The sequence below is a fragment of the Schistocerca serialis genome, chromosome 3, assembly GCF_023864345.2.
Source record: "Schistocerca serialis cubense isolate TAMUIC-IGC-003099 chromosome 3, iqSchSeri2.2, whole genome shotgun sequence".
NCBI lineage: Eukaryota > Metazoa > Arthropoda > Insecta > Orthoptera > Acrididae > Schistocerca > Schistocerca serialis.
In genome coordinates this window covers 191265733-191288805 of record NC_064640.1, presented here as the reverse complement: position 1 = coordinate 191288805, position 23073 = coordinate 191265733, and the positions used below count along the sequence as shown (strand labels likewise).

At 44.5% G+C, this 23073-nt stretch overlaps 1 protein-coding gene across 1 annotated transcript in view; it reads right to left on the bottom strand.

Moving 5' to 3' along the window:
- Positions 1 to 23073, bottom strand: part of LOC126470740 (uncharacterized) — a 549460-nt gene that overhangs the window by 186457 nt on the left and 339930 nt on the right. Inside the window, exon 5 of the mRNA XM_050098745.1 lies at positions 3889 to 4018. Within this exon, the coding sequence (XP_049954702.1) occupies positions 3889 to 4018 (130 nt within the window). The remainder of the gene's footprint in view (positions 1 to 3888; positions 4019 to 23073) is intronic.

The window sequence follows — 23073 nt, the reverse complement described above, 5'->3', positions numbered from 1 at the left end:
TGACAAGGCACAATCACTACCTTCGCTGCGCCATAACAATGGTAATGTTATCGATGACAGTGCCACTAAAGCGGTTTTAGTAAACATGGTTTTCCTAAAATTCCTTTACCAAGGAAGACGAAGAAAATATTCCAGGATTCGAATGAAAAACAGCTGTAAACATGAGAAATTGAGAAGTCGGTATTCTCGGTGTAGGAAAGCAACTTAAATCACTTAATAGAGGCAAATCTTCCGATCGAGATTTATACCAATTAGGTTCCTTTCATAGTAACTGACGGAAATAAACGATTTAGGAGACAATATGAGCAGCCCTCTTACATTGTTTGCAGATGGTGCTATTATTTACCGTCTAGTAAAGTCATCATAACAGCAAAACCAACTGCAAAATGATTTAGACAAGGTATCTGTAGGTTGTGAAAAGTGGCAATTTTAAGAGTGGCAATTGACTCTAAATAACGAACAGTATGCGGTCATTCACATGAGTACTAAAAGCAATCCGTTAAATTTCGGTTACACGATAAATCGCACAAATCTGAAGGCTGTCAATAAAACTAAATTGCTTGGGATAACAATTACGAACAACTTAAAATGGAAAGATCACATAGATAATATTGTGGGGAAAGCGGACCAAAGACTGCGCTTTATTGCTGAACACTTTGAAGACGCAACCGTTCTACTAAAGAGACTGACTACACTGCGCTTGTCCGTATTTTTATGGAATACTGCTGCACGGCATGGGATCCTAATCAGATAGGATTGACGGAGGACATAGGAAAAGTTCAAAGAAGGGCAGCTCGTTTTGTACAATCGCAAAATAGGGGAGAGATTGTCACGGATGTGATACGTGAGCTGGGGTGGCAATCATTAGAACGAAGGCGTTTCCGTTGCGGCGAGGTATTTTTACGAAATTTCAATTACCAATTTTCTCCTCCGAATGCGTAAATGTTTTCTTGACGTCCGCCTGCATAGGGAGAACTGTTCATCATGGTAAAGTGTTCCTTTTTCCCGCGCACTTTTCGGGAGTGGAACGGCAGAGAAATAGTCTGAAGGTGGTTCGACGAACACTTTGCGAGGCGCTTAAGTGTGAATTGCAGAATAGTCATGTTGATGTAGATGTAGAATTTCTACTGGTACTGTTTCCAGAACGGCGACATTTTAAGTGTTTCGTTAGGGATTGAGTGTGATAATGCTGATTTTAGCTTAAGAGCTCAGAGCAGCAGAGGAAGAGCAGACGGAAACAGAAATGTCGTTTATGACGGTAGAATTGTTTTAGAAATAGCTAACAGGCATCAAATACCGTAAGGAAAGAATCGTTTGCCGATGTACGGTCAACTGCACCTGACTCTCGAAATAAAAAGAAAGTACAGTTTTTGATTCTTTGCGTATACATGAATGTGTGCATTTAGGTTAAAAATAACTTAAAATATTTGAGTCTAAGTACACTTATTACACACAAAGTTTTCTGTTTCAATTTCATTACAGTATTTAGGTGCAATAACCAGAACAGTAGTTTATAGTCATTGTTCTGGGATCGCAGCATTTCCAGAATACTGGCAGTTTTGCAGTAACGTTATTTCCAGCAGTCTTGTAAAAAGAAATAAATTCGCGTCATGTGACTGCTCGTAGCAGACGCGCAAAGCAGCTTACTTTTAAACCATCAAGAACCTTCTCTCGCCTTCTAGACTATAGTATTTCCCAACACTGTACACGCTATCTTTCGGAGGTGCAAACCCCACAGTTTCGTGGGAAAGTCTCTACAGAGTTTAGAAGGACAGTGGAGCACACTGAAACCTTGAGTAGGCTCATGAGGTGTACTCAGATGGCGTCATCGGAAGGCAGGAATTTGGGTTCCAATCACATTCCGGCACAGCGTTTTAAATTAGCACACACAGTCATCACACCAAAGACTCTGCAATGGATAAACGAATTCTCGTCTCTGAATGTGCTCCAGTAGAATTTATGTCAATCCTGTATACAGTTCATTCAATGGTAGCCTCTTCCCAGCACCTTGAAGTGATTCGTAGGGTAATGATGTAGGTGGAGACGATAAGCAAAATGAAGTATACATCGTATCAGGGCGCGTAAGCCACTATTAATCTGATCGTAGAATCTAGGTCTATATCCATTATCTGCAAACCACTATGAAGTCCATCGAAGAGGGTATTTGCCGTTATACCACGTATTAGGGATTCCTTTCGTGTATGGAGCGTACGAAGAATGACTACTTAAACGTCTCTGTGCACGCTGTAATTAGCCTAATATGGTGTTCCCTCACCTTGTGTGAGCGATCACAGAGGGCTGCAGTATACTAACTTAATAGTGGCACCTGAAATTTTGGAAGAAGGCAATCGCTGGATAATTGATGTCACCTTGAAGCGTCTGCCAGTGCAGCCTCTTTAACATTTACATCATGCTCTTCGCTCTTCCTTGAGTCAAACAAACCTGTGGCCATCTTTGTGTACGTTCAATATCCTCTATTAGATCTGTGTGATGCAGATCCAACAGACGTGAGCAACATTAACTTATTCGTCGAAAGTGATGCAGCGAGCCCACTCCTTCCACTGCAGATGACACCTCACAACACAGGATCTCCGCGGCCAGACCAGCAGAGGGCGTCAGCAGCACTCCGACTAGGCCACCATGCGGCGTACACGGCGACCGTAGAATTTGTGGGCAAACCGCACCTTTTCATGCAACCACCAGCCACGTGCAAAATATAAGTCAACTCGTATACGTCCCCGAGGCGGCAATTTAGGCTAGCGTACGAGCTCTGAACAGCAGATTCGTCGCAGCCAGCAACCGAAAGACCACTACGCTGCACCAAGGACTGGGCCATCGGCTTCTGGACAGCGCGCCGCCTCCTCAGCTGGGATTCTAAGTGATCAGCGACATGCTCCTTGAGACTCGATAAAATTGTACTGTTTCTCTTCTAGTCGGCGAGATAGTGTCAGACTAGAAGTTTCCATCCTTGTCGGACTTAGATATTTCATTACTGTTGTCTCCCAATATTTCAGCGAAGTACACCGCAAGAATTGTGAAGTGTTTATTCTTCTTGACTGAAGCTTGGATTTGAACTTCAAGACTCATTAAATAGCGTGTGACTTCATTCACTGTTTTGAACGCAGAGCTCTTAAGACTGTGAAGCGTGTGTAGCTCTTTCACGTATCACGGAACTTACTTATTTACTTTGTGATTCTGGTAGTCTAAGTGGCTCCGTTATTTATGAGCCATCATTTATTTTGTTTCACTTATTGGAGGACTAGCATACATTTTGTTTCACGTACTGATGAATCATCCTTTCTTTTGTTTCATTCTGGATAATATCTTTGGGAAATTGTGTTTAATAAACTTGTTTACGTATGCGCGCCAGCGGCGAACACATCAGTCATCACGAGTGCTTTTTAATCTCTCTCCATTGTAGACTGATTGCATTTTCTCAATATCATATCAATGAACCGAAGTATGGTAACTGCTATGCGTGCGACTGAGCCCATATGATCATTCCATTTCGTATCGCCACAAATTGTTGCTCCGAGTTATTTGTATGAGTAGACTGTTTCCAGTTGTGACTCCCTGATATTGAAGTCATAGCATAGCCAGACGATTTTTGCCACGATTAATTCGTTTTCCCTTAATCGTCCTTGTTGGGGAACAGCTAAGTACCTAATGAAGCTCACGTCGTTGGATCATCAAACGATACCTATCTTCAGTATAGAGAGTGAATGGGACGGGACAGTCGGCACGGCGAGAATCATCTTCTGCTGTATTCTTTACCGCAATTTGCGGCGCGTTGCTGTAGCTGCGGATATCCACAATTAAAAGACTATATAATATTTCCCGGGACTGAAAATTTAATTGAGTTAGTGAAGCGTAAAAGAATGTTCTTACTTATCTCTCCGGGTTCGACAACAACTTGCAGCGGGTCGCAGCAGTAGAAACACTCGGGAGGCGGCTGCAGCGTCCACTTCTTGCTGCCCCTCAGCTGCGCCTGCCATGACGGATGTCCCACGTTGTCCACCTGCAAATGACCAAACATTGATCTGTGAGAACCTGTTCAGTAACAAGACCACAATTTAACCGTGGAAAGTAAAGCTGATATAACTGAAATGCATACAAAGACATGCTACGAGGGTGAGTCAAATGAAAATCTTAAATATTATTTATTGTGCAGAAGTGGTGCAAAGCTGTATCACCTTTCAACATGATCTCCCCCACGCTCAATGCAAGTCCTCCAGCACTTACAAAGTGCATAAATTCCTTTAGAAAAAAATTCTTTTGGTAGTCCGAGCAACCACTCATGCCCTGCGTGGGGTACTTCTTCATCAGAACGGAACTTCTTTCCTCCCATTACGTCTTTGAGTGGTCCAAACGTATGGAAATCACTTGGTGATGAGGAATGGTGCCATTCCTTGCTCGCTCTCTTCGTTTCCGGTTGGTGGAAGTGAACCCAGGTTTCGTCCCCAGTAACGATTCTTGCAAGGAAGCCATCATCTTCTCGTTCAAAGCGCCGAAGAAGTTCTTCACAAGCATCAACACGTCGCTCTCTCATTTCAGGAATCAGCTGCCGTGGCACCCATCTTGCAGACCCTTTGTGAAACTGGAGCACATCATGCACAATGTGTTGTGCTGACCCATGACTAATCTGTAAACATGCTGCAATGTCATTCGGTGTCACTCGGCGGTTTTCCTTCACTATGGCTTCAACTGCTGCAATGTTCTGTGGAGTCAAAACTCGTTGTGCCTGACCTTGACGAACAGCATCTTCCACTGAAGTCACACCATTTGCGAACTTCCTACTCCATTCGCAGATTTGCTGCTGTGACAAACATGCATCACCGTACTGAACCTTCATTTGTCGATGACTTTCAATAGGTTTCACACCTTCACTACGCAAAAACCGAATAACAGAATGCTGTTCTTTCCTGGCCCAAGTCGCAAGTGGGGCGGCCATCTTCATACTGATACTGTGACGGTATGTGTGCATCTGCACTATGCTGCCACCTCCAGGCCATTCTGCACACCGTTTGTAGCATGCTTACCAACTTACAGGATAGCGGCGCGAAATTTCGATTTGTTATTACAAATTTATGGTTTTCATTTGACTTACCCTCATATTAAATCAATCAGGCCAGCTAGAAGTTAGCGTATGTTTTCTTTCCCTTTGCTCCAGCCGGCCGGGGTGGCCGAGGGGTTCTAGGCGCTACAGTCTGGAACGGCGCGACCGCTACGGTCCCAGGTTCGAATCCTGCCTCGGGCATGGTTGTGTGTGATGTCCTTAGGTTAGTTAGGTTTAAGTAGTTTTAAGTTCTAGGAGACTGATGACCTTAGAAGTTAAGTCCCATAGTGCTCAAAGCCGTTTTTTGAACCTTTGCTCCAAATCTTGTGTTTACGATTATAAATACTTAAGCAGTATGAAGACCAATACCGGGTTTCGTACACTTCCAACACGCTCAATTTCGTGTGAGTTAGCAATAAGAATCGATATTGGGCTACGTACGGTTCTAATCGAAAATGTATCCCACGGATGTCGTAGGGTCGAGCCGCATACGTCTGCTTTACTCCCAATAGCTAAGATAGACAAATATTCTGTTGTAAATTATCATCTTACGCTGTAATGTATTAATCACAGGTAAGTTAAGAGAATTAATTAATAATGATAAATTGCTGTGAAGAGCAATGATCATAAATGATAAAATTGGGAAATATTTGCAAATTAATGCAGGTGGTACCACGAATTTATAGTTTCACAAGTCTGATATTTTATTCACAAATAAATCAATGTTACTCAGCAATGGTATTCTACAAAGCATACTTGAACAAGGTTTTAGAATTATAAACATTAAACAGCAGTTGATATTGCGTAAAACGTAGCATGAATGGTAGTTGAGTTCCCAATAATTTAACAGTTCATTGCTAGTTCGAAAGATAAAAGTCCTATTTGTAGCTGAATTTTACTGAGTTTAAGACTGCATCTCTGATGCCGCAGAAGCGAAGTCTTACAAAATTTTCCTATCACATGACTAAATTACAAAGTCGTATTCTCTCGCACAGCACGTCATCAAAGTCAAACTTTGTTACCGTCTCCCCCGACAGCCCATATATAAGTGTCCTCAGTTCATCCTTGTGCCCTAGAGCCCTTCGACTTTCCAGCACTGTCCAGCGACTTACCTCTACCGCCAATGAGGACTTCGGGTATCCCGACCAAAAGCATGACTTTCTTTCAAAGACATAAAAACACAAAATGGACCATCATTTGAATACTAAAAAACCTACAAGCTAGAAATATATTTTAAATAAAAGCTCACTTGCTAACGTTTCCAGCAATACTAAACGTAATATTCTTCAAATCAACGTTTCGACTTAAATAGATACATATGAGCCCAGCGCACACGCGCTTATAATAAAACAACAACAATTAATCACAATAAATGAAATGAGCAACATAAAAAAGCCATACTGATTCATTTTCTTGTGTGAATGTGGTGGGTTCTTCTCGTTCGGTACATGTAAAAATGCTCTGAGCACTATGGGACTTAATTTCTGAGGTCATCAGTCCCCTAGAACTTAGAACTACTTAAACCTAACTGACCTAAGAACGTCACACACATCCATGCCCGAGGCAGGATTCGAAACTGCGACCGTAGCGGTAGCGCGGTTCCAGACTGTAGCTCCTAGAACCGCTCGGCCACATCGGCCGGCTCGGCACATGTACATAATAAAATATTTAAAAGTAGTCAACATGCAGGAACTGAAGTATGTATTGCAATTTTGTTTATTGCGATAACAGGCATGGCGCTATGCCATTATCCAACACCTCACTGATCGTGGTTGACCACATCGTTCAATATCTAATACTTGACACGTTTGTAGGAATTTTATTAGTTTTGCTGTAATTTCTAACTTGTATGTTTTTATTTAAAAAAATGACTATGATAGCAAATACAGGCCGAAAAAATGAATTAAAATTTGTTTCTCGGCCTTGATACAAATTTTAATTCATTGCTCCGGCCTGTATTCATTTTCATAGATAAAGATGAGACTTAATATGTCTCTGGAACATATAATTTCATGCGACTGATAAAACTGTGGTTGACATTTTATTACATGTATCGCATTGCGGCGATTATTTCGATATACGGGGATTTGCTATATCATTTTTTCTAGAATAATTACAGATCGTAAAAGTATTAAAGAATGTCCGTCTTTTACAAGTTTCCCTGATCTCCCGGCCACCACTCTGAGTCCAAAGCTCCTCCCTCTGGACCAACAACACTTAAATGTAATTTTGAACTATTTTCATCAGCCTGCAAGTTACCCAGCATACACATCAAGTTCTAAAATTTTCTTAATTAAAGCAATATGTCTAATTACTATCTGAAATTCTTCTATAAATTAAAGTTATATTTGCGGCCTCTATGACATTCAAGTTTATTTTCTGTGACAGTCATGAAATACTCCAACGTCCCTGACTTCCTATCATTTGCATCAATATGCATTGCAAATAATGTAGCATATTAAATTAAATAACCATTGTGTAGCTTCCAGCATTTTGAACTGACGTCACTACGACACCATGTAAGTAAATTTCGGCTTATTTTCTCGATCAGCTTCTTACCTAGTTTCTCGCGGCTAGGCGGAATTTTCTACGACAGAATGTATAATGCCATCAGCAAGAGTGGTAACTTAAGACTTTACATCAACAGTCAGCGGAACTAAACCCTGTCCTTTGGAGGCTTGAATAAAATGGTAACATCAAACATAGGCACTGTAGACCTTTCAGCTGTTCGTACGCCATTCACTGCGAATAGGAGGTAATATCTCAGTCTTTGCTTCATCCTTTGGTCCATTGGGCAAAAACCGTAACCATGACGTAAGAAGCATTCGTACCGCCTCGACGGACAGGTGAGGCAGGATTGGCGAGAAAAATATCGAGAAGTTCAAAGCCACACATGACCACCGAGAGACTCAGCAACAACGACGAAATTGGGGAAATTTTGAGGGTCATGTATTTGGTGAGCGATCTTACACAATCGTATGATATACCAACTCGGATAGCATAGACGTGGATTAAATTGTTACGGAAAAAGGAATAACTGAGGATGAAGATAGGCAGCGGTTTTGGGGTGCTTCATTGAGGGACAAAGATGCTTTGGTAGTTGAAGCCACCCGAGAGGACCTGTGCTTAACTTCTATGCTACTCAGAGATTACGGACTCGTAACACTAATTAAGAAAATGTGCAGCACTAAAATCGTTTATACCATCAATATTATGAAATGGGCTAAGCCCATCACTGACGTGTCAGTGTAACTAACTGTGACTGAGGCCCTCTTGACAGCCAAATCCGTTTCATTCGACATCTGTCTCTAGCCCCATGCTTTGTTTTACACCTACACTCCTGGAAATTGAAATAAGAACACCGTGAATTCATTGTCCCAGGAAGGGGAAACTTTATTGACACATTCCTGGGGTCAGATACATCACATGATCACACTGACAGAACCACAGGCACATAGACACAGGCAACAGAGCATGCACAATGTCGGCACTAGTACAGTGTATATCCACCTTTCGCAGCAATGCAGGCTGCTATTCTCCCATGGAGACGATCGTAGAGATGCTGGATGTAGTCCTGTGGAACGGCTTGCCATGCCATTTCCACCTGGCGCCTCAGTTGGACCAGCGTTCGTGCTGGACGTGCAGACCGCGTGAGACGACGCTTCATCCAGTCCCAAACATGCTCAATGGGGGACAGATCCGGAGATATTGCTGGCCAGGGTAGTTGACTTACACCTTCTAGAGCACGTTGGGTGGCACGGGATACATGCGGACGTGCATTGTCCTGTTGGAACAGCACGTTCCCTTGCCGGTCTAGGAATGGTAGAACGATGGGTTCGATGACGGTTTGGATGTACCGTGCACTATTCAGTGTCCCCTCGACGATCACCAGTGGTGTACGGCCAGTGTAGGAGATCGCTCCCCACACCATGATGCCGGGTGTTGGCCCCGTGTGCCTTGGTCGTATGCAGTCCTGATTGTGGCGCTCACCTGCACGGCGCCAAACACGCATACGACCATCATTGGCACCAAGGCAGAAGCGACTCTCATCGCTGAAGACGACACGTCTCCATTCGTCCCTCCATTCACGCCTGTCGCGACACCACTGGAGGCGGGCTGCACGATGTTGGGGCGTGAGCGGAAGACGGCCTAACGGTGTGCGGGACCGTAGGCCAGTTTCATGGAGACGGTTGCGAATGGTCCTCGCCGATACCCCAGGTGCAACAGTGTCCCTAATTTGCTGGGAAGTGGCGGTGCGGTCCCCTATGGCACTGCGTAGGATCCTACGGTCTTGGCGTGCATCCGTGCGTCGCTGCGGTCCGGTCCCAGGTCGACGGGCACGTGCACCTTCCGCCGACCACTGGCGACAACATCGATGTACTGTGGAGACCTCACGCCCCACGTGTTGAGCAATTCGGCGGTACGTCCACCCGGCCTCCCGCATGCCCACTATACGCCCTCGCTCAAAGTCCGTCAACTGCACATACGGTTCACGTCCACGCTGTCGCGGCATGCTACCAGTGTTAAAGACTGCGATGGAGCTCCGTATGCCACGGCAAACTGGCTGACACTGACGGCGGCGGTGCACAAATGCTGCGCAGCTAGCGCCATTCGACGGCCAACACCGCGGTTCCTGGTGTGTCCGCTGTGCCGTGCGTGTGATCATTGCTTGTACAGCCCTCTCGCAGTGTCCGGAGCAAGTATGGTGGGTCTGACACACCGGTGTCAATGTGTTCTTTTTTCCATTTCCAGGAGTGTATTACGCGGTAGTCTCTGTTTCTTTACAAGTTTCTTTACAGGAACATTTTACATGGAGAGTCTCTCCCACCATGAGCTCTTCTATTAGGCACATATCTCTCCAGTGAATGGTCAACAGTTCCTTTAAACCTGAGTCATAGTTCCTCTGCAAGACCCTGTTCTGAGCTAAAATTTTCACGTTCCTCATTCAGATATGAAATTACTGCATCTTTATCTAGTTTACTGAACGTATGATTTTTTTTCTATTTGTTTTGGTTGCTCTTTGTACTTTGGTAATCATAGTTACTGCAACTGTCGCATGGTCACTGATATCACTTTTAATGTGGACATCCTCAAACAGGTCAAGCCTATTTATTGCCACTAGATACAAATAATTTTCGTCATGGGTGGGGTCTCGAAATATGCGTACCACGTTGTTTTCAGAGAAGGCATTTAGAAACGTTTCGTAACGTCTCTTGTAGCTACCACCACTAACAAAAATGTACGCTCATGTTCAGAAAAACAGAACATCTTGAACGACAAGGGATAGGACGTTCGTATTCACAGGACATGTACATTAGTACGTTCTGCAGAAATGATTAACATTTCAGTCTCCTCGGTTCAGCATGTGTCCTGTTACCTAGGAGGCACAAGGTCCGCCATGGGCCCTGATAACTTGTTCCATGCGTGATGGCATGGTGGCTGTAATTGGGTTACAGCACTGCACCCGTCGTTTCACCATTCCCACACATACTCGATTGGCGACAAATATGGTGATCTGGGGGGTCAGGGTAAAAGGATGACATCCTGTGGCACCAAGAAGGCACGTGTTCGTGCAGCAACATGTGATCGTGCATTGTCTTGCTGAAAAATGGCGTCCGAGATGTTGTGCAGAAAGGGCCCTGAACACAGACCGGCTGTGATTTGCTGTTTGTAACGCCGGAAAAGCATGTCCTCCTATTTCCATCTATTGCACTGCAAATTTTTTTCCTTATTTTGTCACCTGAAGATATGACATTTCTGTGTCTTTATATATTATAATTGTTTCAATGAGTGACTGTCGCCACCTCCTCGATCGACGGCTTCAAACCTTCAATTAACCAACAAGGAAGACTGGAAGCACGTAAAGTTTTAGAACTGTATGGCAGACCTCAGCTTTTCAAACTTTTAAAATTGTTGCATCACAAAATTACAGCAACTTAGCATGAACGTTTGTTGCTCATTGTCCCAATTGCATTACCAAGCAGGATCCCTTCCTTTTCCGGAATGAACTCGAGTGTCGTTGAAATTCAAGCGCCAGCATCAGTAGATTTCACTGCTTTAATTTCAAAGTTCAGCTAAGGTATTCACAGCTGGCTACAATATTTAGATTACACAAGCACAAATTAAATGGTTCAAATGGCTCTGAGCACTATGGGACTTAACATCTATGGTAATCAGTCCCCTAGAACTTAGAACTACTTAAACCTAACTAACCTAAGGACAGCACACAACACCCAGCCATCACGAGGCAGAGAAAATCCCTGACCCCGCCGGGAGTCGAACCCGGGAACCCGGGCGTGGGAAGCGAGAACACTACCGCACGACCACGAGATGCGGGCACAAATTAAGAGTGCGAGTTTTGTTACCGTATTTTAGCTTACCTGTGACTGCAGCTCAGCTTGGTACGTACTAAATTTTACTATTGTTAATTGTTCCGAATCATTTAATTCAAGTTCAAAGTTAAATATCTTATTTCTAAATTGCGTAGATTCAAGTAGCTTTTGAAATGAGTGTTGAGGTAGTCCAAGACTAACCGTATTTCACTGAATTTCGATGTGCTTCAGAAAGAAAGCTCACTATTAACTTCAGTCACTAAATTAACTTTCGATTTTCCGGTTTTATTAATTCTTTCGCTAAATTAAGTCAGAGTGCAGCGAAATTTACTACTTCTGACAAACTTTCAGTTTTCACACTACACGTGTGAACCTTCAGTTGCCACGCTTCTAATGCTAATTATGTATGTAATAACCTTTCTTTTTCAGTTACTATAGTAATTGTCCTTAGGACTGGCGACCGTAATTTCCCCCAAATCTCAAATATCTAATTACCGCTAGTTAATTGTTAACGTAACGGCCGCACATTTACTTTCTTTATTAACTTCACCCCTTTTCAAAATCAATTTCCACCACTTTCATTTGCATTTTTCCTTTCATTTAGATGTAACCCTTTCCTCCCTCTTTACCGACAAATTGACTTCGGTGACGATTGCTTTTCCCAAATTTCCATTAGGTACACGCGGTTTAATTTTTCACTGTCATTAAGGTCGATAAGTGAGGGGGAGGTTACAGGTTGTACCCAATAACACGCCACAGGTAAAGGTCTTGAGCTGGCATTGTATGTCTCGTGCGAAAGGAGTCACTGTGATGCCGCTCCCTGTGTCTGTGGCGAACCAAAACGCGGCCGTCGTTTTCAAACAAAGAGAACCCGAATCCGCCCGGAAAAACTATCTGATGCCATTCCTGTCTCCAGTGACGTCATTCCATACACCATTACCAGCTAGCATGTTTCGGCACATTCGTCAAGGGCAGGCGGAAAAGTGGACGACGTGGAGTAACCCATGCCGTAACAAACGGCCTGTCAACCCTGATAGTGTACGATGTGTTCCACTGTTGTGCCAGAGCTGAGGATCACGCAGATCTGTCCTACAATGCCATTCGGATGAGGTGTCGATCTTCTCGGCGGATGGGCTGGGTGGTACAACCTGACTCATTTCATCGTGTTCTACGGCCTTCCGTGAACCATTCTGCACACACGCGTTGCACTGCCGAAACACTTCGTCCCATACGAGCAGCAGTTTCCCGGATGGATGTATCGCATTCTCTCATGCCAATAATACGCCCTCTTTCAAACTCACTGATTGGACGATACGGTTGGTGCATACGTCTGCGAGGCATCCTACACGTCAGCTCGAGTCGCAATGATCCATTACCTTCGGTTTATAGCGACAACGAGAACCGCAGGCACATTTTACAATAGGTAGTATTGTGCCACGATATCGATGTTCACCTTGAACCCGCGCGCCTCGTTGTTCAAGTGCTAATCATTTCTGCAGAACATACTAATGTACATGTCCTGTGAATATGAACGTCCTGTCTCTAGCCGTTCAAGGTGTTCTTTTTTTTCTGAACAAGAGTGTAACTATCTCCATTGATTTTTGGGACTTATGTACCAGCGAACTGAGGGTTTCTCTGAAGTTACAACAGGAATAAAATGTGATGATCGATTAAAGGATTCAGTTACAAGATTATGCCCACCCCTGATACTGAGCGTTGCCCAAACGGTTCCACACGCAGTTTTAATTTCTAATTCGGTGGATGTGGGTTACTGTCTACTGCGACAAATACACCACCTCCATTGCATGTCAGCCGGTACCTTCGATACAACCTTCAATTTTCTCCAAAAACCTTATTGTTGTCAATTTATGGCTTTAACCAGCTTTCTGTACCTGGTGTTACGCCTCATTTTTAGAAGCGCTTCAAACTTTGTCTCGACTGGCGACTGACCACTTGGACGCTTGTTCTATATATATATACCATGTGTGCATCTCATATATAGCTATATAGCTACCCGGATAGCAGCCCCTGATGTGTTGTAGACAACTGACCCATTTAGAATGACGCTTCAATTATTAGCCGTATGGCGCAAGTCCAATAAGTCGCAGTCTAGTTTGTCACATAACCTCCGCAACCTCTGGTTCAAGCCTTCCACCAGACTCAGAACTAGGGGACTACGATCAGTTCTGGCGACGATGCTGCAGATTGTGAACATCGTTGAAGGTCCGTGACCAAGGCTGGTATTCTCAGTCTTCTCTGCCAATCGCTGGTATAATCTCGGAGTCCAAATGATAGACACCGTTCGTATCAGTGTGTGCCACAATCTTCAGTTGACTGAACAGAATGGTTCAAATGGCTCTGAGCACAATGGGACTTAACACTGAGGTCATCAGTCCCCTAGAACTTAGAACAACTTAAACCTAACTAACCTAAGGACATCACACACAGCCATGCCCGAGGCAGGATTCGAACCTGCAACCGTAGCGGCAGCGTTTTTCCAGACTGTAGCGCCTAGAACCGCTCGGTCACTTCGGCCGGCGAACTGTCTTTTGCCCACCAAATAAAACACGAGAATTATTGAGAAGTGTCAAAGACGATCTCGGTTTGCGGAAAGCCGGCATATACCAGATTCCGTGTCAATGTGGGAAGACTTATATTGGACAGACAGTGCGCACCATCAAAGATCGTTGCCGAGAACATCAGAGGCACACTCGACTTGAGTACCCCAACAAGTCGGCGGTCGCAGAGCACTGTTTGTCCGACGAAATGGACTACCAACATACCAGGGTCTTGGCACAGAAATCTATATACTGGGACAGCGTCGTTAGAGAGGCTACTGAAATTCGTACCAGGGACGGACTCATCACTCTGAGCAGGGCATGGGAACCATCATTGAGTCTAATTAAAACGACGCACAGCAAAGGAAACGAATAGGCGACTAGGGCGGACGAGGCAATTACATCACCACAGACGCCAACGCCAGCGTCTCAGCGACCGCTGACGCGCGGGCACGGACCACAGACAGAACGCCTCGCGAGGGGAGGGGATTTAAGACAGCCTCCCGCCCCCAGGAGCTCAGTTCGTCAGCGCACCTGACGATGGCGACATGTTGGATCGTCGAAATATTGCGCCCTTTGGCCACTATGGACCGGCAGTACACCCGTCGACTGTTCGAGAAAGAAATACGCCGGGAGAAACTGAAGAATCACAAGAAACATACTACTTCCCGTGAGATGGATCTCGGGTGACGACGACGCTATAGTGAGGAGTCATGTAGAATAGTAACAACAATGTTTGTTCCTGAGTGCCACCCACAAAATGGCACAGGAAAAGGTGTAGATGGGAGAGGGTGGTTGATTTGGCACAATATGTACGCTTCGCCACACATCGTACGGTAGCTTGTGGAGTAAAGAGGTACAGCCGAAACATTGTCACCACCTGCTGAATACGATGGCATGGCATGGATTCGGCAAGTCCTTAGCAGCTTTCGGAGGTATGTGGCACAAGACGTCTACACACAGCTCACGTGATTTGAAAATTAGGGATTAGAAATGACAAGGCGCGGACCTGGCGCCCAGTAGCGTCCCACACGGGTACCATTGGGTTCAGAACAGGAGAATCTGGTGGCCAAGACATCATCGTGAGTTTACTATCGTGCTCCTCAAACAACTGCAGCACGTCTCTGGCCTTGTGAAGCGGACAGTTATCCAGCTGGAAAATCCAACCATTGCTGGGGAAGATTTCAGGCATGGAGGAATGCAACTGGCCGTGTCGTCAGTATTGTTCACGTAGTCCACAGCTGTCACGGTGCCTTCGATTACTTTCTAAAGTCCCGCGGAAGCACAGATGAATGTCTCCCATTGCTGAATATTGCCCTCATCAGCTTGTGTGCGTGGCGCGATGCACAAGTCCTTGGCAGCTTTCGGAGGTATGTGGCACAAGACGTCTACACACAGCTCACGTGATTTGAAAATTAGGGATTAGAAATTACAAGGCGCGGACCTGGCGCCCAGTAGCGTCCCACACGTGTACCATTGGGTTCAGACCAGGAGAATTTTGTGGCCAAGACATCATCGTGAGTTTACTATCGTGCTCCTCAAACAACTGCAGCACGTCTCTGGCCTTGTGAAGCGGACAGTTATCCAGCTGGAAAATCCAACCATTGCTGGGGAAGATTTCAGGCATGGAGGAATGCAACTGGCCGTGTCGTCAGTATTGTTCACGTAGTCCACAGCTGTCACGGTGCCTTCGATTACTTTCTAAAGTCCCGCGGAAGCACAGATGAATGTCTCCCATTGCTGAATATTGCCCTCATCGGCTTGTGCGCGTGGCGCGATGCATATTTCGAAAAGAGGTGCGTCTGGATGACAGGATGTCCGGACATGATCGTCGACCAGGTGTAGCAAGAAAAACGGTTCAAAAGACCTGGCGACACATTGTATTGATCCACAGTCCAATCACGATGAGCCTGTGCCTACTGCAATCGTAATTGACGATGTTGTGTCAATATGGGAACACCTAAAAAATGGTTCAAATGGCTCTGAGCACTATGGGACTTAACATCTATGGTCATCAGTCCCCTAGAACTTAGAACTGCTTAAACCTAACTAACCTAAGGACGTCACACAACACCCAGTCATCACGAGGCAGAGAAAATCCCTGACCCCGGCGGGAATCGAACCCGGGAACCCGGGCGTGGGAAGCGAGAACGCTAACGCACGACCACGAGCTGCGGACAGGAACACCTAAGGGTTGTCTGCTGCGAAGTACCATGCTCAACATTCTGCGCTGAAAAGTGCGCTCCGAACACTTGTGCCTCCACCGACATTGTACTCCGTCATGAAATCTGTCTGTCTCCGCCTCTCCTGCTCTACTAAATGGGCGAGCCTCCTGCCTCCACATTCTGTGATGATGCGTGGACTTTGAATGCTTTATCGTCTACTCGTGGTTTAATCGTCCTTCAGTCACGGCGGTGGCACGTGGACAGCCGACCAGCTGCGCCGTTCTCGAGACGCTCGTTCCCAGGCGCCCTTTGTCTACATCGCATGCGTCATTGGGTTTCCCTATTCGCGGCCAGCATCATCGCTGTAATGATTCCACATTCATCTCTGATCTGCTAGTATCTTTCCTCATCGTGTAACGTGCCCGCAACGCCAGTCTCCCAGTGGGTAGTGGCCATAGTGTTTTGGCTGATCGGTGTATAATTCAACGTTGTCATACTTGAGTTTTGAAACTTCCTGGCAGATTAAAACAGTGTGCCGGACTGAGACTCGAACTCGGGACCTTTGCCTTTCGCGGGTAAGTGCTCTACCAACTGAGCTACCCAAGCATGACTCACTCCCCGTCCTCACAGCTTTACTTCTGCCAGTATCTCGTTTCCTACCTTCCAAACTTTACAGAAGCTCTCCTGCGATCCCTGCAGAACTAGCTCTCCTGGAAGAAAGGATATTGCGGAGACATGGCTTAGCCACAGTGTGGGGAATGTTTCCAGAATGAGATTTTCACTCTGCAATATCCTTTCTTTCAGTAGTGCTAGTTCTGCAGGGTTCGCAGGAGAACCTCTGTAAAGATTGGAAGGTAGGACACGAGATACTGGCAGAAGTAAAGCTGTGAGGACGGGGCGTGAGTCGTGCTTGGGTAGCTCAGTTGGTAGAGCACTTGCCCACGAAAGGCAAAGGTCCCGAGTTCGAGTCTCGGTCCGGCACACAGTTTTAATCTGCCAGGAAGTTTCATATCAGCGCACACTCCGCTGCAGAGTGAAAATCTTATTCTGGAAGCATCCCCCAGGCTGTGGCTAAGCCATGTCTCTGCAATATCCTTTCTTTCAGGAGTGCTAGTTCTGCAGGGTTCACAGGAGAGCTTCTGTAAAGTTTGGAAGGTAGGAGACGAGGTACTGGCAGGAGTACAGCTGTGAGGACTGAGCGAGAGTCGTGCTTGGGTAACTCAGTTGGTAGAGCACTTGCCCGCGAAAGGCAAAGGTCCCGAGTTCGAGTCTCGGTCCGGCGCACAGTTTTAATCTGCCAGTAAGTTTCATATCAACGCACACTCCGCTGCAGAGTGAAAATCTAATTCTGGATACTTGAGTTTTCTTTAAAAAGTATGTCTTTATGATGATGGGTTCTGTGATCGAGGAATGAAAATTAATATTTAACGTCCCGTTGTGGATGGTGTCGTTACAGGTGGAACACAAGCTCGGACTGGGGGGAGAATGGAGTAGGAAATCGGCCGTGGCCTTTTCTTGCAACCATCCCGGCATTTAGGGAAACCATGGAAAATCTAAGTCTAGATAGCAGGACAGGTATTTAAACTGCCGCCCTGCCGACTGCGAGTCCTATCCTACCACTGCGCCTACTCTCTCGGTGTTCTCCCATCAGAAGTTTCATGGAACGAATAAATAAATCAGTAACGATAAAATGTGAAACGGCGACTACTTCCTCAGTAGAAACGCCCACACAGTTTTGTTGCCCGTCGACAACGTAACCTAAAGATACAATCTGGATGACCACTGTTGAATTTCTAATACAAAAGAAAACCTGCTGGACGCTGGTAGAACTGTCCCTGACTGTCACCATAAACGTAGACGTGTTCTCTATCGGGTGTGATGTAAATGAGAACCAGCGCCCCTCTGGCAGACAAATGTCACGACCGGTTCTTTCCGCCTCACAGCCACTGGAGGCCGTTTGCCGGAGATACTTATTTTCCTAAGAACGTCCATTACGACAGCGTAATTGCTAGCCCTAGCGCGATCTAGATAGACTCGTAGATTGGTAGCTGACTTTGCATTTGGAATTAGGCCAATGCGAGCAGGAAACTTCATACACGTATGTAAATACCTGCCAAGGCAAGGTGCCGCTGCATGTCTTCGTATTTGACATTGAGCCAGTGGAGCTTTTTGTGGCAATATTTGCAGCTGGGCTTGCGCTTTACCACAGGAACTTCTTTTTCCTCTCGTGTAGGTCTTCAGTGGACCACGTGTTAATTTCAGTTCTTCATATTCTGTTGTTTTCTCTTTCTTTGCCTGCTGTGCTCCTTAATCTTTTCACTGTGCTGCAGTTTCCTCATTTCAGTTTGAATCTGTCTTCTTTTTCTTTCCACCTCGGAATCCTTGCATCTGCAACAATTTTATTGTAAAAGTGTGTCTATCTGTTGTTTCTTCTTCTTCTACGTTGTTTCGTTTTAAATCTTGCTTGAACTATTGAATCGAGCTTAAAGTTGCCTTGTTTTTCCAACAGAATTTTAAAATCTGCTTAGTTAATCTGTTGTCATCCATTATGTGTAAATTACAAAAGAAGTGTCTCCTTTTTCTTATTTATTTATTTATCAATTTTGCTTCTCACTGAAGCGCTTCGAAATTTATTACTGTTATTGTTATTTCATATAGAATTTTCGTTATCTTCACAGAAGCTTAGGGTAGATTTGTTATTCTAACACGTTCGAGAACTTTTCCCTCATTACACTATCAAAAAAATTTTCGAAGTCAATGGGTCTAGAAGTTGTGCTCTCTGCGTTTCTTTAGAATTTGTTCTACAAGGCAGTTCAATAATAATAGCGATTACAAATGACTATAACTATTTAAGGCACAGCGATACATCGAAAAGAGTTACAGACAATATAAAGGAAGTTGCAATATTTTGATTGGGTTAAGGAAGTTGGCACATTTTGAAATCAACATCTTTCAAACCGTTGAGTCGTTCGCGCTGGAATGACGCTGTGTTCTGCTCTTTCTCACCTTGATCTGCGGACTTAACACTTATGAATTTCTTTTTAGAAGGTTATGTGGAATACTCGAGCGTATTCAGAATTTTATGTCGGTGAGGAGATGGTATAACTGTCTCCATTTGGTATTTATTTCAGCCCAATTATTTATCGATATTTTGAAAACGGGCAAACGAAGAATAGCTGCCAGCACCTACCTTTAGCAAGAATTTATCCGAAGTGGCAGTTTGGATAAATATTTCACTACTTCTTCAGGATTAACTGGAACGCTACGATGCACAGAGAGGTGAGCAAGACCACTCAAGTTGTACTGCTCATTAGGTAGATTTGTAAAAGTTTTATAATTCTCATAGCAGCAGCAGCTCAGCAGAGTACTGTGAGTTGACATGGTTTTTCATAAAAAAGCATCTTATTTTAAATTTCATCAGTGTTCTTTAGCTTCAACTCCTATATTTCGTGCGTGTTTTTGTATTTATCAGGCACAGTTCCACGCTTTATTAACTGAGTAGTGCATAGAACCGCTGTTTGTATCGCACCAGGCAATTGGTTTGTATTTCAAGAGCCACTTGTAGTAGTTAGATCGCTAGTCAAGCGACAGCTCCCATAGCAGCAATAGCAGTTCATTTGAGTACTCTGAGCTGACACAGCTTCTCATAAAAACGGACTTTAAAAATTTTTTTTGTCAGTGCTCTTTAGTTTCACTTCCTATATTTTGTGTGTGTCTGTGTATTTATCAGGCCAACTTTAGTATACATAGAAATTGTGATTACGATGTTCAGATGCGGGCTGAATTGGTGACCCTTCGCTCACAGTTCCAGGTGGAGCTGGCATCGGTCACACAGCTTGAGACTGCTGCCAATGGGCATCACTGTGGGCCTTAGACTGGGCAACCTGATAGACGTCCAGCACGACTCATATGTCCCCCGATCATTCCACTAATGTGGCCCTCCCGGCTACTGCCCTCATTGACGTCGATCCCTCACATGTGGTTGTTCCAAGGTGTGGCCAGCAGCGAAAGACTTTCCGTGTGGCCGATCGCAGGGCCCCCCCAGTTCGTCTGACGAACAGGCTTCTGGCGCTATCTATGGCTGACGAGGTCCCTGAGCTAGACAAAGTCTCTCGCCCTATTCCAGAGAAATCCTCTCGGCCTGTAAGGTCTGGGCATTCACAGAAAGTGAGATTACTGGTAGCTGTGAGCTACAACGTTAGGCGCGTAGTGGGGCCACTTAGGGAGACGGCTGCGAAGGAGGGGAAGGATCCAGTGCGCACATTGTGGGTACACCGGGAGGTGTCATTCCTGATGTGGAACGGGTGCTTCCGGACGCCATGAAGAGCGCAGAGTCGGCTAACTGCAGATGGTGGTTCATTTTGGTACTAACGATGTGTGTCATTGAGTCACTTTGGATCGGAAGAGATTTGCTCTGTGTTTGAGCGGTTTGCTGAAGTAGTAAAGATTGCTAGTGTTACTTACGAGATGAAGGTGGAGCTCACCATCTGTGGCTTCGTCGACAGAACCGACTGTGGTCCTTCGGTACAGAGCCGTGTGGAGTGTCGGAATCAGAGGCTCAGGAGGTTCTGCGACCGTGTAGATTACAGATTCCTCGACTTGCGCCATAGGGTGGTGGGTTTCTGGGTTCCGCTAAATAGGTCGGGAGTCTAATACACGCAGGAAGTGGCTACACGAATAACGGCGGCTATGTGAGGGGACTGGGCGGTTTTTTAGGTTAGAGGTCTCGGGAAAGTGTAAAAAGGACTTCAGTTTCAAAGGGTGCAGGACGAACACAAGAAGAAGGTAGACATAGGAAAATCAACATTGTTGTTGTAAGCTGTCGTACTGTTTTGGAAAAGAACCAGAGATCCAAGTGCTAATAGAAAGCACTGAATCTCAAACCGTCATATATGTAGGTACGGAAAGCTGGCTAAAACCGGAAATATGTTTAGCCGAAATTTTTACAAAGGACTGTGGCGAAACAAGCGCTGTGTCATTTGAGAGATAGAGAGGGGAGCGAGTGTGCTGGGTCTTCCCCAGATCACTGCTACTAGCGCCACGTCATCATAACGCGCCTCTGCATAGCATACATATTATTGCGCCATAATCTAAGAATGAAATTAAAAATTAAAGTAGCTTTTCCAGACTTTGTCAACATACGCTTCAGCATATTAATGTTAAAATTGTTAAAGCCCAGAATGATCAAATGAATATGTTTCCCAAAATACCTGTTTTAAGTAAAAATCAAGTGGCGCTAAATAATAAAACTAGAAAGCCAAAAATTGTTCAGAATGTGCATATGTATGTCGCAATCAACTGTTACAAGTCTCAACTTGACCGAGCAATATTTGGGTCAAAATCGTATGAAACTTCACTTTAATATAAAAATGTTAACTATGTGACTTCATTAAGCCACCTCTAATAGTTTTCGAGTAATTTACGAAAAACTAGATTTGGAACAAAAACGTCCTTATTTGTAATAGATTAAGTATCATTTATATTAATGATAGAAAGTTATGATTACAGCTCTTGATTACAGCGATTAAATAATAATGGTACAACAAATTTCAAAACTCTGATGTAAATAACAATCAATACAAGGACTCTTAAAGAAGTAGTTCAGAGGTCATGTTCTACTGTCGATTCCATTCTAAAAATTGTAGTCGGCGAAGTTTAAATGCAGTCGAGTTGAAACTTTTCTGTTATTAAAGCCAACTTAACTCCGTTCATATAAAAAATACGAAGATTGTAAATTGATTCACGACAACATTATAAAATAATATGTATCCCCGAAAGTGGCCATTTAGATGCTGCTACCTGGTCATAGAGCGGATGACAGCAGATGTTCCGTTCGGCTGTCCACTGCGTCCATCTATAAATACGGCCTGAGAGGCAGTGGGACACACTTCGCACAGAGCTTGCTCAGACAAACGCCGGCTTTCGCGCTGCCTCGAATGACGTCATGCCGGGCTGTTACTAAACGCATGTTTTCGATAAAGGTAGGAAGTCAACTCGCGAGGACTACACGGTCCTGGCGCGCTCAGATTACATGGTAGTAACTGTTCGTGTGCCGCCCGTAATGTTAACAAAACTGCGTGGCAGGTGGTGAGATCATTTCCACTTTTGTGGCGAGCAATTAACTTTGATGATTAGAACTCGGGGCGAACGACAATTTAATTGGAACTTATCGTAGAGGTCACCTCTAATCTGCTCATCGTGCTATTATGATAGGTACATTATTGTTATTATTATTATTACTATTATTATTATTATTATTATTATTATCTGGATAATTACTATGTTCGTGCGTGTGAACTTTTACTGAATATATGGATCACATAGAATGCAAAACTTTTATTTATAATCATAGTTCCTGATCCCGCAGAGTAAATAGAGGAGAAACATTTCTTTCAGTGTGCACAAGAAGAATGTGGACTTGCAGACGGGAAACTATGGTCAGTATGTTCTCCATCGCTTTCTGGTTGACCGCAAAAATAATTTTCAGCCTCTTGTAAAAAGACGGCGAAGTCTTTCTTCGTACGATTTAACCCGTCGCCCCAGAGGACCTAACTGTGTTCAGAAAGGAAAATTGCAGTTGGTGGTGGAGTGTTTATTGCTGTCAGAATTAGTGTACCTTGTAGTGAAACTGAAGTAGATAGTTCCTCTGAGTTAGTGTAGGTAGAAGTTAACTTGAAAACGGGAATAAATTAATGATTGATTTCTTTTATCGACATCCCGACTCAAATCATACAGTTGCTGAACAATTCAAAGAAAACTTGAGCGTCATTTCATGTAGGAATCACACTCATGCAATTTTAGTTGGTGGTGACTGCAATCTGCCCTCGATATGTTGGCGAAAATAGATGTCTGAAGTCGGTGGTAGGCATAAAACATCGTCCGAAATCGTACTGAATGGCTTCTCAGAAAATTATTTTAAGCAGCTAGTTTAAGAGCCCACTCGAAGTGTAAATGGTTGCGAA